Here is a 17,610-nt window from a genome sequence, read left to right on the forward strand (position 1 = left end):
CATAATTCTGATTAAATGCCTTGCAGTCCTATTAATGCATAATTCTGATTAAATGGATAATTCTGATTAAATCGCTTGCAATCCTATTAATGCATAATTCTGATTAAATGCATAATTCTGATTAATGCATAGAAACAGAGAAAATAGGTGCAGGAGCAGGCCATTCGGCCCTTCGAGCCTGCACCACCATTCAATATGATCATGGCTGGTCATGCAACTTCAGTACCCCATTCCTGCTTTCTCGCCATACCCCTTGATCCTTTTAGCCGTAAGGGCCACATCGAACTCCCTTTTGAATATATCTAATGAACTGGCCTCAACAACTTTCTGTGGTCGAGAATTCCACAGGTTCACAATTCTCTGGGTGAAGAAGTTTCTCCTCATCTCGGACCTAAATGGCTTCCCCCTTATCCTTAGACTGTGACCCCTGGTTCTGGACTTCCCCAACATCGGGAACATTCTTCCTGCATCTAACCTGTCCAGTCCCGTCAGAATTTTATATGTTTCTATAAGATCCCCTCTCATCCTTCTAAACTCCGGTGAATACAGGCCCAGTTGATCCAGTCTCTCCTCATATGTCAGTCCTGCCATCCCGGGAATCAGTCTGTGAACCTTCGCTGCACTCCCTCAATAGCAAGAACGTCCTTCCTCAGATTAGGAGACCAAAACTGTACACAATATTCCAGGTGAGGCCTCACCAAGGCCCTGTACAACTGCAGTAAGACCTCCCTGCTCCTATACTCAAATCCTCTCGATATGAAGGCCAACATGCCATTTGCCTTCTTCACCGCCTGCTGTACCTGCATGCCAACTTTCAATGACTGATGTACCATGACACCCAGGTATCGTTGCACCTCCCCTTTTCCTAATCTGTCACCATTCAGATAATATTCTGCCTTTGTGTTTTTGCCCCAAAGTGGATAACCTCACATTTATCCACATTATACTGCATCTGCCATGCATTTGCCCACTCACCTAACCTGTCCAAGTCACCCTGCAGCCTCTTAGCATCCCCCTCACAGCTCACACTGCCACCCAGCTTAGTGTCATCTGTAAACTTGGAGATATTACACTCAATTCCTTCATCTAAATCATTAATGTATATTGTAAATAGCTGGGGTCCCAGCACTGAGCCCTGCAGCACCCCACTAGTCACTGCCTGCCATTCTGAAAAGGACCCGTTTATCTCTGCTTCCTGTCTGCCAACCAGTTCTCTATCCACGTCAGTATATTACCCCCAATACCATGTGCTTTGATTTTGCACACCAATCTCTTGCGTGGGACCTTGTCAAAAGTCTTTTGAAAGTCCAAATACATCACATTCACCGGTTCTCCCTTGTCCACTCTACTTGTTACATCCTCAAAAAATTCCAGAAGATTTGTCAAGTATGATTTCCCTTTCATAAATCCATGCTGACTTGGACCGATCCTGTCACTGCTTTCCAAGTGTGCTGCTATTTCATCTTTAATAATTGATTCCAACATTTTCCCCACTACTGATGTCAGGCTAACCGGTCTATAATTACCCGTTTTCTCTCTCCCTCCTTTTTTAAAAAGTGGTGTTACATTAGCTACCCTCCAGTCCATAGGAACTGATCCAGAGTCGATAGACTGTTGGAAAATGATCACCAATGCATCCACTATTTCTAGTGCCACTTCCTTAAGTACTCTGGGATGCAGACTATCAGGCCCCGGGGATTTATTGGCCTTCAATCCCATCAATTTCCCCAACACAATTTCCCGCCTAATATAGATTTCCTTCAGTTCCTCCTTCTCACTAGACCCTCGGTCCCCAAGTATTTTCGGAAGGTTATTTGTGTCTTCCTTCGTGAAGACAGAACCAAAGTATTTGTTCAATTGGTCTGCCAATTCTTTGTTCCGCATTATAAATTCACCTGATTCTGACTGCAAGGGACCTACGTTTGTCTTCACTAATCTTTTTCTCTTCACATATCTATAGAAGCTTTTGCAGTCAGTTTTTATGTTCCCGGCAAGCTTCCTCTCATACTCTATTTTCTCCCTCCTAATTAAACCCTTTGTCTTCTTCTGCTGCATTCTAAATTTCTCCCAGTCCTCAGGTTTGCTGCTTTTTCTGGCCAATTTATATGCCTCTTCCTTGGATTTAACACTATCCTTAATTTCCCTTGTTAGCCACGGTTAAGCCACCTTCCCCATTTTATCTTTACTCCAGATAGAGATGTACAATTGTTGACGTTCATCCATATGATCTTTAAATGTTTGCCATTGCCTATCCACCGTCAACCCTTTAAGTATCATTTGCCAGTCTATTCTAGCCAATTCAGGCCTCAAACCATCGAAGTTACCTTTCCTTAAGTTCAGGACCCTATTTAATTCTCATTAAATGGCTTGCAATCCTATTAAGAACATAAGAAATAGGAGCAGGAGTCGGCCATTCGGCCCCTCGAGCCCTGCTCCGCCATTTAATACGACCATGGCTGATCCGATCATGGACTCAGCTCCACTTCCCTGCCCGCCCCCTTATCGATTAAGAAAGTGTCTATTTCTGTCTTAAATTTATTCAATGTCCCAGTTTCCACAGCTCTCTGAGGCAGCGAATTCCACAGATTTACAACCCTCTGAGAGAAGAAATTCCTCCTCATCTCAGTTTTAAATGGGCGGCCCCTTATTCTAAGACCATGCCCCCTAGTTCTAGTCTCCCCCATCAGTGGAAACATCCTCTCTGCATCCACCTTGTCGAGCCCCCCTCATAATCTTATACGTTTCGATAAGATCACCTCTCATTCTTCTGAATTCCACTGAGTAGAGGCCCAACCTCCTCAACCTTTCCTCGTAAGTCAACCCCCTCATCCCCGGAATCAACCGAGTGAACCTTCTCTGAACTGCCTCCAAAGCAAGTATATCCTTTGATAAATATGGAGACCAAAACTGCACGCAGTACTCCAGGTGTGGCCTCACCAATACCCTGTATAACTGGAGCAAGACTTCCCTGCTTTTATGCTCCATCCCCTTTGCAATAAAGGCCAAGATACCATTGGCCTTCCTGATCACTTGCTGTACCTGCGTACTAACCTTTTGTGTTTCATTCACAAGTACCCCCAGGTCCCTCTGTACTGAGGCACTTTGCAATCTTTCTCCATTTAAATAATAACTTGCTCTTTGATTTTTTCTGCCAAAGTGGATAACCTCACACTTTCCCACATTATACTCCATCTGACAAATTTTTGCCCACTCACTGAGCCTGTCTGTGTCCTTTTGCAGATTTTGTGTGTCCTCCTCACACATTGCTTTTCCTCCCATCTTTGTATCGTCAGCAAACTTGTCTACGTTACACTCAGTCCCTTCCTCCAAGTCATTAATATAGATTGTAAATAGTTGGAGTCCCAGCACTGATCCCTGCCGCACCCCACTAGTTACTGATTGCCAACCAGAGAATGACCCATTTATCCCAACTCTCTGTTTTCTGTTAGTTAGCCAATCCTCTATCCATGCTAATATATTACCCCCAACCTCGTGACCGTTTCTCTTGTGCAGTAACCTTTTATGTGGCACCTTGTCAAATGCCTTCTGGAAATCCAAATACACCACATCCACTGGTTACATAGAAACATAAAAACATAGAAATTAGGTGCAGGAGTAGGCCATTTGGCCATTCAAGCCTGCACCATCATTCAATATGATCATGGCTGAACATTCCCTCAGTACCCCATTCCTGCTTTCTCTCCATACCCTTTGATCCCTTTAGTCTCTGTCGGAGGGGCGGTACTGGGAGTGTTTGATGGAACAGTGTAGAGGGAGCTTTACTCTGTATCTAACCCCCTGTACCTGCCCTGGGAGTGTTTGATGGGGACAGTGTAGAGGGAGCTTTACTCTGTATCTAACCCCGTGCTGTACCTGCCCTGGGAGTGTTTGATGGGACAGTGTAGAGGGAGCTTTACTCTGTATCTAACCCCGTGCTGTACCTGCCCTGTGAGTGTTTGATGGGACAGTGTAGAGGGAGCTTTACTCTGTATCTAACCCCCTGTACCTGCCCTGGGAGTGTTTGATGGGACAGTGTAGAGGGAGCTTTACTCTGTATCTAACCCCGTGCTGTACCTGCCCTGTGAGTGTTTGATGGGACAGTGTACAGGGAGCTTTACTCTGTATCTAACCCCCTGTACCTGCCCTGGGAGTGTTTGATGGGACAGTATAGAGGGAGCTTTACTCTGTATCTAACCCCCTGTACCTGCCCTGGGAGTGTTTGATGGGACAGTGTAGAGGGAGCTTTACTCTGTATCCAACCCCCTGTACCTGCCCTGGGAGTGTTTGATGGGACAGTGTAGAGGGAGCTTTACTCTGTATCCAACCCCGTGCTGTACCTGCCCTGGGAGTGTTTGATGGGACAGTGTAGAGGGAGCTTTACTCTGTATCTAACCCCCTGTACCTGCCCTGGGAGTGTTTATTGATTCTGATTGAATGATAAGTGTTCCATCCGACTAGCAATCTCGTCGCTCACTGTGACGAAGATATAAAAAGCACAGGGAGCGACGCAGGCTGAATGAAAACAGCATGTCTCTTCATGTAACCGCAACGTGTGAGGGCCAGATACAGATCACGGGATGGAGGCTGGAATTTGCGGAATGCAGGCTACAAATCCCGCCGGGAATCGCTTTACTGGGTGAGAGTTCACATCAAGCGGCGATGGGTAAATAAAATAATTGAACTTCTATAGCGCCTTTCACGGCCACCGGACGTCCCAAAGCGCTTTACAGCCAATGAAATACTTTAGCAGTGTAGTCACTGTTGTGTTGTGGGAAACGCCAATTGTCGCACAGCAAGCTCCCACACACAGCGATGTGATAATGACCCAGATCGTCTGTTTTAGTGATGTTGGTCGAGGGATAAATATTGGCCCCAGGACACCGGGGAGAACTCCCCCTGCTCTTCTTCCAATAGTGGCCCCGGGATCTTTTACATCCGCCCGAGAGGGCAGACGGGGTCTCGGTTTAATGTCTCATCCCGAAATACAGCCCCTCCGACAGTGCGGGGCTCCCTCAGTACCGCCCCTCCGACAGTGCGGGGCTCCCTCAGTACCGCCCCTCCGACAGTGCGGTGCTCCCTCAGTACCGCCCCTCCGACAGTGCGGCGCTCCCTCAGTACCGCCCTTCCGACAGTGCGGGGCTCCCTCAGTACTGCCCCTCCGACAGTGCGGGGCTCCCTCAGTACTGCCCCCTCCGACAGTGCGGGGCTCCCTCAGTACCGCCCCTCCGACAGTGCGGCGCTCCCTCAGTACTGCCCCTCCGACAGTGAGGCGCTCCTTCAGTACTGCCCCTCCGACAGCGCGGCGCTCCCTCAGTACCGCCCCTCCAACAGTGAGGCGCTCCCTCAGTACCGCCCTTCCGACAGTGCGGGGCTCCCTCAGTACCGCCCCTCCGACAGTGCGGCACTCCCTCAGTACTGCCCCTCCGACAGTGCGGGGCTCCCTCAGTACTGCCCCTCCGACAGTGCGGGGCTCCCTCAGTACTGCCCCTCCGACAGTGCGGCGCTCCCTCAGTACTGCCCCTCCGACAGTGCGGCGCTCCCTCAGTACCGCCCCTCCAACAGTGCGGGGCTCCCTCAGTACCGCCCCTCCGACAGTGCGGCGCTCCCTCAGTACCGCCCCTCCGACAGTGCGGTGCTCCCCCAGTACCGCCCCTCCGACAGTGCGGGGCTCCCTCAGTACTGCCCCTCCGACAGTGCGGGGCTCCCTCAGTACTGCCCCTCCGACAGTGCGGGGCTCCCCCAGTACTGCCCCTCCGACAGTGCGGGGCTCCCTCAGTACTGCCCCTCCGACAGCGCAGTGTGGCGCTCCCTCAGTACTGCCCCTCCGACAGTGAGGCGCTCCCTCAGTACCGCCCCTCCGACAGCGCGGGGCTCCCTCAGTACCGCCCCTCCGACAGCGCAGTGCGGCGCTCCCCTCAGTATTGCCTCATCCCTCAACATACATCACTAAAACAGACGCTCCGGGTCATTATCACATCGCTGTGTGTGGGAGCTTGCTGTGCGACAATTGGCGTTTCGCACATCGCAACCGTGAGCGCGCTCCAAAAATGTACTCCGTCGGCTTTGAAGCACCGGTGGTTGCGATGGCCGCTATCTAAATGCACGTCTGCCTTTCCATGCACACAAAGAAACGTCGCGCTCCCGAATTTCATTCGTTTTTTTTTTAATTTTATCAGTTTCCAAAAAAAAAAGAAGGTGGATACAAATTGCAAAACGTTGGCAGCGGGCGACCCGTTTATCCGGTGCACCCGATCGGGGTCCGCGAGGCAACAAATCGCAAAAGTATAATCCTGTTCGCCATTCCTCCAGCTCCCCCCCCCTGGCCCCGCCACCCTTGCTCCCTCCATCCAGGGGGCGGGGGGTTCCTGCACCGCTGTCCCACCCGCCCCCCCCCCCGCTATCTAGCCCTCATTGCCGTCCGCCGCTGTCCGCACGATACGTCGGCCTCCGCCTCGCGTCCTGCTGGGCCCCGGGGGCTTGCGGAAGGCGGGTTCGTAGGTGTGCTGCTTTGGGTGGAGCTCGTCGTACAGGAACCCGGGTGTCAGTTCCGCCCCGTCATCGATCTCAATCTGTGGAAAGGAAGAGAGAGGGAACGTGAGAGTGAGTGAGAGAGAGAGAGAGAGAGAGAGAGAGAGAGAGAGAGAGAGAGAGAGAGAGAGAGAGAGAGAGAGAGAGAGAGAGAGAAGGGGAACAAAAATAACAGAGCGAAAATAATCGAGCTCTCAGCTGCGGCAGTCAGTCTGCACGGAGTTACGGTAACCATTGTCCGCATGTCCCCCCCAGACACGAGACTCCCAAAGCAAGCGCTCGACTCGGAACTCCTTCACGGGCAAACGAGCCAAAGGTGGGCAGAGGAAACGTTACAAGGGACCCACCCTCAAAGCCCTCCCTGATAAAGTGCAACATCCCCCACCGACACCTGGGAGTCCCTGGGCCCAAAGACCAGTCCCGCCCTGAGTGGAGGGAGTGCATCCGGGAGGGGCGCTGAGCCCCTGGAGTCTCGTCGCCGAGAGCGTGCAGAAAGCAAGCGCAGGCAGCGGAAGGAGCGTGCGGCAAACCAGTCCCACCCTCCCCTTCCCTCAACCACTGTCTGTCCCACCTGTGACAGGGACTGTGGCTCCCGTATTGGGCTGTTCAGCCACCCAAGGACTCGTGCTAAGAGTGGAAGCAAGTCTTCCTCGATCCCGAGGGACTGCCCGTGATGGTGATGACGTTAACCAAAGTGGTGGACGGGGGAATGTTGGCGGATGCGGTTTATATGGACCACCGGAAGGCATTCTGGTCCCTCCGAAGAGACCGTTGGCTCCAGACTTCAACGGCTGAGGCAGTGCTCCCTCAGTACCGCCCCTCCGACAGTGCGGCGCTCCCTCAGTACCCTCCCTCCGACAGTGTGGCGCTCCCTCAGTACCCTCCCTCCGACAGTGCGGCGCTCCCTCAGTACTGCCCCTCCGACAGTGCGGCGCTCCCTCAGTACCGCCCCTCCGACAGTGCGGCGCTCCCTCAGTACCGCCCCTCCGACAGTGCGGCGCTCCCTCAGTACCCTCCCTCCGACAGTGCGGCGCTCCCTCAGTACCGCCCCTCCGACAGCGCAGTGCGGCGCTCCCTCAGTACCCTCCCTCCGACAGCGCAGTACTCCCTCAGTACCGCCCCTCCGACAGCGCAGTGCGGCGCTCCCTCAGTACCGACCCTCCGACAGCGCAGTACTCCCTCAGTACCGCCCCTCCGACAGCGCAGTGCGGCGCTCCCTCAGCACTGCCCCTCCGACAGCGCAGTACTCCCTCAGTACCGCCCCTCCGACAGCGCAGTACTCCCTCAGTACCACCCCTCCGACAGCGCAGTGCGGCGCTCCCTCAGTACCGACCCTCCGACAGCGCAGTACTCCCTCAGTACCGACCCTCCGACAGCGCAGTGCGGCGCTCCCTCAGTACCGCCCCTCCGACAGCGCAGTGCGGCGCTCCCTCAGCACTGCACGGGGGGGTGTCTGCGTTGATTCATGCGCTCAAGTCCGTGGAAGTGGGACTCAAACCCACAACGTTGTGACTCAGGGGCGAGAGAGCTGCTCGCTGAGCCATGGCTGACACAGATAGGGATTGGTGCAGGGGTCGGGTGGGGGAACAACATTTTAAGCTTCTAACAACCAGGGCAGCCCATGATGTGCTCACCTTCCTGGCAACCTGCAACCCCAGTTGTTGCTCCACCGAGGTGAGAAAGGGCCCTTTGCAGCTGGAGTATAGCATCCGTTCTCTGATGGTGCACCTATTCCCGGGCATTGAGTAGATGAAGACTGCCGAGAGAGAGAGAGAGAGAGAGAATGGCGTCAAGCGACCGGCCCGAAACCGAACCGATCCAGGCGGTAATCAGCCCCACCCCCACACTTCCCCCGCCGGGTTCAGGGACAGCCTGGTGTGAAACTCACAAGATTCACTCGGTGGATTCCTGGGGTTGCCTTCTGAGGAAAGGCTCAGCAGGTTGGGCCTGCACTCATTGGAGTTTAGAAGAAGGCTTGCATTTATATAGCGCCTTTCACGGCTACAGGACGTCCCAAAGCGCCTCACAGCCAATGAAGTACTTTTTTTGAAGTGCGCTCACTGTTGTATTGTGGGAAACGCCAATTTGCGCACAGCCAGCTCCCACACACAGCAATGTGATAATGACCCGGATCGTCTGTTTTAGTGATGTTGGTCGAGGGATAAATATTGGCCCCAGGACACCGGGGAGAACTCCCCCTGCTCTTCTTCCAATAGTGGCCCCGGGATCTTTTACAACCGCCCGAGAGGGCAGACGGGGCCTCGGTTTAACGTCTCATCCCGAAATACAGCCCCTCCGACAGTGCGGCGCTCCCTCAGTACCGCCCCTCCGACAGTGCGGCGCTCCCTCAGTACCGCCCCTCCGACAGTGCGGGGCTCCCTCAGTACTGCCCCTCCGACAGTGCGGGGCTCCCTCAGTACTGCCCCTCCGACAGTGCGGGGCTCCCTCAGTACCGCCCCTCCGACAGCGCGGCGCTCCCTCAGTACCGCCCCTCCGACAGCGCGGCGCTCCCTCAGTACCGCCCCTCCGACAGTGCGGGGCTCCCTCAGTACCGCCCCTCCGACAGTGCGGGGCTCCCTCAGTACTGCCCCTCCGACAGTGCGGGGCTCCCTCAGTACCGCCCCTCCGACAGTGCATCACTCCCTCAGTACCGCCCCTCCGACAGTGCGGCGCTCCCTCAGTACCGCCCCTCCGACAGTGCGGGGCTCCCTCAGTACTGCCCCTCCGACAGTGCAGCGCTCCCTCAGTACCGCCCCTCCGACAGTACGGAGCTCCCTCAGTACCGTCCCTCCGACAGTGCGGCGCTCCCTCAGTACCGTCCCTCCGACAGTGCGGAGCTCCCTCAGTACCGCCCCTCCGACAGTGCGGCGCTCCCTCAGTACCGCCCCTCCGACAGTGCGGCACTCCCTCAGTACTGCCCCTCCAACAGTGCAGCACTCCCTCAGTACCGTCCCTCCGACAGTGCGGAGCTCCCTCAGTACTGCCCCTCCGACAGTGCAGCGCTCCCTCAGTACTGCCCCTCCGACAGTGCAGCGCTCCCTCAGTACTGCCCCTCCGACAGTGCGGCGCTCCCTCAGTACCGCCCCTCCGACAGTGCGGAGCTCCCTCAGTACCGTCCCTCCGACAGTGCGGCGCTCCCTCAGTACCGTCCCTCTGACAGTGCGGCCCTCCCTCAGTACTGCCCCTCCGACAGTGCGGCGCTCCCTCAGTACCGTCCCTCTGACAGTGCGGCGCTCCCTCAGCACTGCACTGGGAGTGTCAGCCTCGATTTATGAGCCCAAGTCCCTGGAGTGGGATTCGAACCCATAACCTTCTGACTCGAATGCTGCCCACTGAGCCACAGCTGACAGTACAGAGGCAATCTTATCGAAACGTATCAGATTCTGAGGGGGGCTGGACAGGGTGGATGCAGAGAGGATGTTTCCCCCTCGTGGGGGGAATCTAGAACTAGGGGGGCACATAATCTCAGAATAAGGGGCCGCCCATTTAGGACGGAGAGGAGGAGGAATTCCTTCTGGTGAATCTGTGGAATTCTCTGTCCCAGAGAGCTGTGGGGGCTGGGTCATTGAATATATTTAAGGTGGAGAGAGACAGATTTTTGAGCGATAAGGGAGTGAAGGGGCGGGCGGGGAAGTGGAGCTGAGCCCATGATCGGATCAGCCGCGATCTTACTGAATGGCGGAGCGGGCTCGAGGGGCCGAATGGCCGACTCCTGCTCCTGTTTAAAAAGGTACCTGGTTCTCCATCCCTGGCAGTGCGGAATCCAGCATTCCTGGGCCAGGGAGACGGACAATTCACCCACCATTTTCCCCATCTGATTTTTTAAAAAAATTCACAGGATGTGGGCGTCGCTGGCAAGGCCGGCATTTAACACTGTCCCTAATCGCGTCTCGGGAAGGCGGTGGTGAGCTGCCTTCTCGAATACAACCTGGGCCACGTCAGAGGGCAGTTTAAGAGTCAACCGCCTTGCCGTGGGTCTGGAGTCACATAGCGGCCAGGCCGGGTAAGGGCAGCAGATTTCTGTCCCTAAAAAGACAGGAGTGAAGCAGATGGATTTTTACCACAATCCGGTGGTTCTAAGGTCAACGTTGCCGACACTGGCTTGTTATTTCAGATTTATTTCATTCAGGGAATTTATATTCCCCAGCTGCCTCGGTGGGATTTGAACGCACGTCTCCAGATCATCAGTACAGGCCTCGGGATTACTCGTCCAGTGGCATGACCGTTACAGCACCGTGCCCCGATTGCGAGCCCGTGCCTTCAGTCAGGGCCCCGATCACAGCGGCCTCTCCCTCGGGGAAAACACAGGAGCAGGCCGTTCAGCCCCTCGAGCCTGTTACATTAGGGACAGGAGGAGGCCGTTCAGCCCCTCGAGCCTGTTACATTAGGGACAGGAGGAGGCCGTTCAGCCCCTCGAGCCTGTTACATTAGGGACAGGAGGAGGCCGTTCAGCCCCTCGAGCCTGTTACATTAGGGACAGGAGGAGGCCGTTCAGTCCCTCGAGCCTGTTACATTAGGGACAGGAGGAGGCCGTTCAGTCCCTCGAGCCTGTTACATTAGGGACAGGAGGAGGCCGTTCAGCCCCTCGAGCCTGTTACATTAGGAACAGGAGGAGGCCGTTCAGCCCCTCGAGCCTGTTACATTAGGGACAGGAGGAGGCCGTTCAGTCCCTCGAGCCTGTTACATTAGGGACAGGAGGAGGCCGTTCAGCCCCTCGAGCCTGTTACATTAGGGACAGGAGGAGGCCGTTCAGCCCCTCGAGCCTGTTACATTAGGGACAGGAGGAGGCCGTTCAGCCCCTCGAGCCTGTTACATTAGGGACAGGAGGAGGCCGTTCAGTCCCTCGAGCCTGTTACATTAGGGACAGGAGGAGGCCGTTCAGTCCCTCGAGCCTGTTACATTAGGGACAGGAGGAGGCCGTTCAGCCCCTCGAGCCTGTTACATTAGGAACAGGAGGAGGCCGTTCAGCCCCTCGAGCCTGTTACATTAGGGACAGGAGGAGGCCGTTCAGTCCCTCGAGCCTGTTACATTAGGGACAGGAGGAGGCCATTCAGCCCCTCGAGCCTGTTACATTAGGGACAGGAGGAGGCCATTCAGCCCCTCGAGCCTGTTACATTAGGGACAGGAGGAGGCCATTCAGCCCCTCGAGCCTGTTACATTAGGGACAGGAGGAGGCCGTTCAGCCCCTCGAGCCGGTTACATTAGGGACAGGAGGAGGCCGTTCAGCCCCTCGAGCCTGTTACATTAGGGACAGGAGGAGGCCGTTCAGCCCCTCGAGCCTGTTACATTAGGGACAGGAGGAGGCCGTTCAGCCCCTCGAGCCTGTTACATTAGGGACAGGAGGAGGCCGTTCAGCCCCTCGAGCCTGTTACATTAGGGACAGGAGGAGGCCGTTCAGCCCCTCGAGCCTGTTACATTAGGAGCAGGAGGAGGCCGTTCAGCCCCTCGAGCCTGTTACATTAGGGACAGGAGGAGGCCGTTCAGCCCCTCGAGTCTGTTACATTAGGGACAGGAGGAGGCCGTTCAGCCCCTCGAGCCTGTTACATTAGGGACAGGAGGAGGCCGTTCAGCCCCTCGAGCCTGTTACATTAGGGACAGGAGGAGGCCGTTCAGCCCCTCGAGTCTGTTACATTAGGGACAGGAGGAGGCCGTTCAGCCCCTCGAGCCCGCTCCGCCATTTAATAAGATCATGGCTGATCTTCGACCTCAACTCCACTTTCCCGCCCGATCCCTCGATTTCCCTCAAGTTGAAAAATCCATCAATCTCAGCCTTGAATATACTCAATGACTGAGCCTCCACAGCCCTCTGGGGCAGAGAATTCCAAAGATTCACCTCCCTCCGAGTGAAGAAATTCCTCCTCATCTCAGTCCTAAATGGCCGACCCCTTATCCTGAGACTGTGTGACCCCTGGTTCTAGACTCCCCAGCCCCGGGGGAAACACCCTCCTGCATCTATCCTGTCAAGCCCCCTCACAATTTTGTATGTTTCAATGAGATCCCCTCATTCTTCTAAACTCCAGAGAATATCGGCCCAGTTTGCTCAATCTCTCCTCATAGGACAATCCCCCCATCCCAGGAATCAGTCTGGTGAACCTTTGCTGCACTCCCTCAATGGCAAGTGTATCCTTCCTTAGGTAAGGAGACCAGAACTGTGCACAATACTCCAGGTGTGGTCTCACCAGGGCCCTATATAACTGGAGTAAGACTCCCTTACTCTTATACTCCAACCCCCTTGCAGTAAAGGCCAATATACCATTTGCCTTCCTTACTGCTTGCTGTACCTGCAGGCTAACAGGCGGTGAAGAAGGCAAATGGCATGTTGGCCTTCATAGCGAGAGGATTTGAGTATAGGAGCAGGGAGGTCTTACTGCAGTTGTACAGGGCCTTGGTGAGGCCACACCTGGAATATTGTGTTCAGTTTTGGTCTCCTAATCTGAGGAAGGACGTTCTTGCTATTGAGGGAGTGCAGCGAAGGTTCACCAGACTGATTCCCGGGATGGCAGGACTGACATATGAGGAGAGACTGGATCGACTAGGCTTATATTCACTGGAGTTTAGAAGGATGAGAGGGGATCTCATAGAAACATATAAAATTCTGACGGGATTGGACAGGTTAGATGCGGGAAGGATGTTCCCGATGTTGGGGAAGTCCAGAACCAGGGCTCACAGTCTAAGGATAAGGGGTAAGCCATTTAGGACCGAGATGAGGAGAAACTTCTTCACCCAGAGAATTGTGAACCTGTGGAATTCTCTACCACAGAAAGTTGTTGGGGCCAGTTCGTTAGATATATTCAAAAGGGAGTTAGATGTGGCCCTTACGGCTAAAGGGATCAAGGGGTATGGAGAGAAAGCAGGAATGGGGTACTGAGGGGAATGATCAGCCATGATCATATTGAATGGCGGTGCAGGCTCGAAGGGCCGAATGGCCTACTCCTGCACCTATTTTCGATGTTTCTATGTCACCTTCTGAGACTCGATGCACCGCGGCAACTCGCCAAGGCTTCTTGGGCAGCACCTCCCAAACCCGCGACCTCTACCCGCCTGGAAGGTCAAGGGCAGCAGGTCCATGGGAACACAACCTCCTCCACGTTCCCCTCCCAGTCACACACACACCATCCCTCGACTTGGGAATATCTCGGCCGTTCCTCCATCGTCGCTGGGTCCCAATCCTGGAACTCCCTCCCTAACAGCACTGTGGGAGCACCTTCACCACACGGGACTGCAGCGGTTCAAGAAGGGGGCTCACCACCACCTTCTCGAGGGACGGGCGACAAATGCTGGGCCTGGCCAGCGACGCCCGCATCCCCAGGAACGAATGGATAATAAACAGAGCGGCTGTAAGGGACCTGCATTAACACACTCACCCAGCGATTCCAAGTGTGCTCCCTCGTGCACGTGCTTGTAGGTAAAAAAGTGCCAGCGGGGGAAATCAGGCGGCACGCGCTCGGGCAGATCACCGATCTCCGTCGGCTGCACATGCACCAGACTGATCCTCTCCTCATCCGTATCCAGTTTCTGCGTCGGGAGAGAGAGAGAGAGAATATAGCGTTAGAATGTCCGAAGGTCAAAATGTCAGTCTCCCTTTCTCTGAGCATCTTTCGCGGGGGGAGCCAATTTGGGACGGAGGGAATCGTAATCTGGGCGCCAGACATGAACAAATACAAAAGACTTGCATTTATATAGCGCCTGTCATCCCCTTGTGACGTCCCAAAGCGCCTCACGGCCAACGAAGCACTTTTTTCTTTGGAGTGCGCTCGCTGTTGTATTGTGGGAAACGCCAACCTGCGCACAGCAAGCTCCCACACACAGCGATGTGATAATGACCCGGATCGTCTGTTTTAGTGATGTTGGTCGAGGGATAAATATTGGGCCCCAGGACACCGGGGAGAACTCCCCCTGCTCTTCTTCCAATAGTGGCCCCGGGATCTTTTACATGTCTCATCCCGAAATACAGCCCCTCCGACAGTGCGGGGCTCCCTCAGTACCGCCCCTCCGACATTGCGGCGCTCCCTCAGTACCGCCCCTCCGACAGTGCGGCGCTCCCTCAGTACCGCCCCTCCGACAGAGAGCGGCGCTCCCTCAGTACCGCCCCTCCGACACTCCCTCAGTACCGCCCCTCCGACAGTGCGGCGCTCCCTCAGTACCGCCCCTCCGACAGTGCGGCGCTCCCTCAGTACCGCCCCTCCGACAGTGCGGCGCTCCCTCAGTACCGCTCCTCCGACAGTACGGGGCTCCCTCAGTACCGCCCCTCCGACAGTGCGGGGCTCCCTCAGTACCGCCCCTCCGACAGTGCGGCGCTCCCTCAGTACCGCCCCTCCGACAGTGCGGGGCTCCCTCAGTACCGCCCCTCCGACAGTGCGGCGCTCCCTCAGTACTGCCCCTCCGACATTCCCTCAGTACCGCCCCTCCGACAGTGCGGCGCTCCCTCAGTACTGCCCCTCCGACAGTGCGGCGCTCCCTCAGTACCGCCCCTCCGACAGTGCGGGGCTCCCTCAGTACCGCCCCTCCGACAGTGCGGGGCTCCCTCAGTACCGCCCCTCCGACAGTGCGGGGCTCCCTCAGTACCGCCCCTCCGACAGTGCGGCGCTCCCACAGTACCGCCCCTCCGACAGTGCGGCGCTCCCTCAGTACCGCCCCTCCGACAGTGCGGGGCTCCCTCAGTACCGCCCCTCCGACAGTGCGGCGCTCCCTCAGTACTGCCCCTCCGACATTGCGGCGCTCCCTCAGTACCGCCCCTCCGACAGTGCGGCACTCCCTCAGTACCGCCCCTCCGACAGTGCGGCGCTCCCTCAGTACCGCCCCTCCGGCAGTGCGGCACTCCCTCAGTACCGCCCCTCCGGCAGTGCGGCACTCCCTCAGTACTGCACTGGGAGTGTCAGCCTAGATTTTTGTGCTGAAGTTCCTGGAGTGGGACTTGAACCCACAACCTTCTGACTCGAAGGAGAGTTGCTACCCACTGAGCCACAGCTGACACTTAAATATGAGATAGTCACCAAGAAACCCAACGGGGAATTCAGGAGAAACTTCTTTATCCAGAGAGGGGTGAGAATGTGGAACTCGCTGCCACAGGGAGGGGTCGATGCGAATAGTATCGATGCATTTAACGGGGAGCTGGACAAGCATATGGGGAATAAGGGGATAGAGGGTTAGATGGGGAAAAGACGGGAGGAGGCTCGGACTGGTTGGGCCGAAGGGCCTGTTTCTGGGCCGTGTATCCCGTGTGATGTAAATTCCCCGTCTGCCGTGGGAGGGTTTGAGCTCACCCCCCCGGATAATTAGTCCAGGCCCCCCTGGATTACCAGCACAGTAACTACCGATCCCAACCACCAATAACAGCCGCTGGATGGAGCGGGCGTGCCGGCTCACAAGCCCTTGGCCAATTTCAAAGCAGGCGCCGGAGGTGAAAGGTCATCGGCTACAAGCAACGCCATCACCCGAGCATCTTGTACCAACGTTTTGGCGGTGGGAGGGGGAGGAGGGAGAGGGAGCGAGGGGTGAGAAGGCGGGGGGGGGGGGGGGGGGAGGGGAGCGAGGGGTGAGGGGGGGGGATGGTGCGAGTGGCAAGGGGGAGAGAGGGAGCGAGGGAGGGGGAGAGGAGCGAGGGGGAGAGGAGAGAGGGAGCGAGGGGCGAGGGGGAGAGAGGGAGCGAGGGGGAGAGAGGGAGCGAGGGGGTGAGAGGGAGCGAGGGGGTGAGAGGGAGCGAGGGGGTGAGAGGGAGCGAGGGGGAGAGAGGGAGTGAGGGGGGGAAAGATAGGGAGCGAGGGGGGGAAAGATAGGGAGCGAGGGGCGAGGGGGAGAGAGGGAGCGAGGGGCGAGGGGGAGCGAGGGGCGAGGGGGAGAGAGGGAGCGAGGGGGGGTGAGGGAGCGGGGAGGGGGAAGAGGAGCGAGGTGGGTGAGGGGAGCGAGGTGGGTGAGGGGAGCGAGGTGGGTGAGGGGAGCGGGGGGGGTGAGGGGAGCGAGGGGGTGTGGGGAGCGAGGGGGGTGAGGGGAGCAAGGGGGTGTGGGGAGCGGGAGGGGAGCGAGGGGGGGTGGGAGGGGAGCGAGGGGGGTGGGAGGGGAGCGAGGGGGGTGGGAGGGGAGCGAGGTGGGGTGGGGAGCGACGGGGGTGGAGAGAGCGAGGGGGGTGGAGAGCGAGGGGGGTGGAGAGCGAGGGGGGTGGGGAGCGACGGGGGTGGAGAGAGCGAGGGGGGTGGAGAGCGAGGGGGGTGGAGAGCGAGGGGGGTGAGGGGAGCGAGGGGGTGAGGGGAGCGAGGGGGGTGGAGAGCGAGGGGGTGAGGGGAGCGAGGGGGTGTGGAGAGCGAGGGGGGGTGAGGGGAGCGAGGGGGGGTGGGGAGCGAGGGGGGTGAGGGGAGCGAGGGGGGGTGGGGAGCGAGGGGGGTGGAGAGCGAGGGGGGTGGAGAGCGAGGGGGGTGGAGAGCGAGGGGGGTGGAGAGCGAGGGGGGTGAGGGGAGCGAGGGGGTGAGAGGGGAGCGAGGGGGTGAGAGGGGAGCGAGGGGGGGTGGGGAGCGAGGGGGGTGAGGGGAGCGAGGGGGTGAGAGGGGAGCGAGGGGGTGAGAGGGGAGCGAGGGGGGGTGGGGAGCGAGGGGGGTGAGGGGAGCGAGGGGGGGTGGGGAGCGACGGGGGGGTGGGGAGCGACGGGGGTGGAGAGAGCGAGGGGGGTGGGGAGCGAGGGGGTGTGGAGAGCGAGGGGGGTGGGGAGCGACGGGGGTGGAGAGCGAGGGGGTGTGGAGAGCGAGGGGGGTGAGGGGAGCGAGGGGGGTGAGGGGAGCGAGGGGGGTGAGGGGAGCGAGGGGGTGTGGAGAGCGAGGGGGTGGGGAGCGAGGGGGGTGAGGGGAGCGAGGGGGGTGAGGGGAGCGAGGGGGTGTGGAGAGCGAGGGGGTGTGGAGAGCGAGGGGGGTGAGGGGAGCGAGGGGGTGTGGGGAGCGAGGGGGGTGGGGAGCGAGGGGGGTGGGGAGCGAGGGGGGTGGGGAGCGAGGGGGGTGGGGAGCGAGGGGGTGAGGGTGGGGAGCGAGGGGGGTGGGGAGCGAGGGGGGTGGGGAGCGAGGGGGGGGTGGGGGAGCGAGGGGGGTGGGGAGCGAGGGG

The 17,610-nt window shown here is 57.6% G+C and overlaps 1 protein-coding gene across 2 annotated transcripts in view; it reads right to left on the reverse strand.

Moving 5' to 3' along the window:
• Positions 1-6,146: 6,146 nt before the first annotated feature.
• LOC139240639 (twinfilin-2-like) overlaps positions 6,147-17,610 on the reverse strand; it is a 39,488-nt gene continuing 28,024 nt past the window's right edge. For both annotated transcript variants that reach the window (XM_070869214.1, XM_070869213.1), the window contains exons 7-9: positions 13,893-14,043; positions 8,163-8,284; positions 6,147-6,569 (exon numbers count right to left, since the gene is read on the reverse strand). In XM_070869214.1, the coding sequence (XP_070725315.1) occupies positions 6,402-6,569; positions 8,163-8,284; positions 13,893-14,043 (441 nt within the window). In that variant the 3' untranslated portion in view covers positions 6,147-6,401. The remainder of the gene's footprint in view (positions 6,570-8,162; positions 8,285-13,892; positions 14,044-17,610) is intronic.

Source organism: Pristiophorus japonicus, chromosome 32, assembly GCF_044704955.1.
Source record: "Pristiophorus japonicus isolate sPriJap1 chromosome 32, sPriJap1.hap1, whole genome shotgun sequence".
In the NCBI taxonomy this organism is placed as follows: domain Eukaryota; kingdom Metazoa; phylum Chordata; class Chondrichthyes; family Pristiophoridae; genus Pristiophorus; species Pristiophorus japonicus.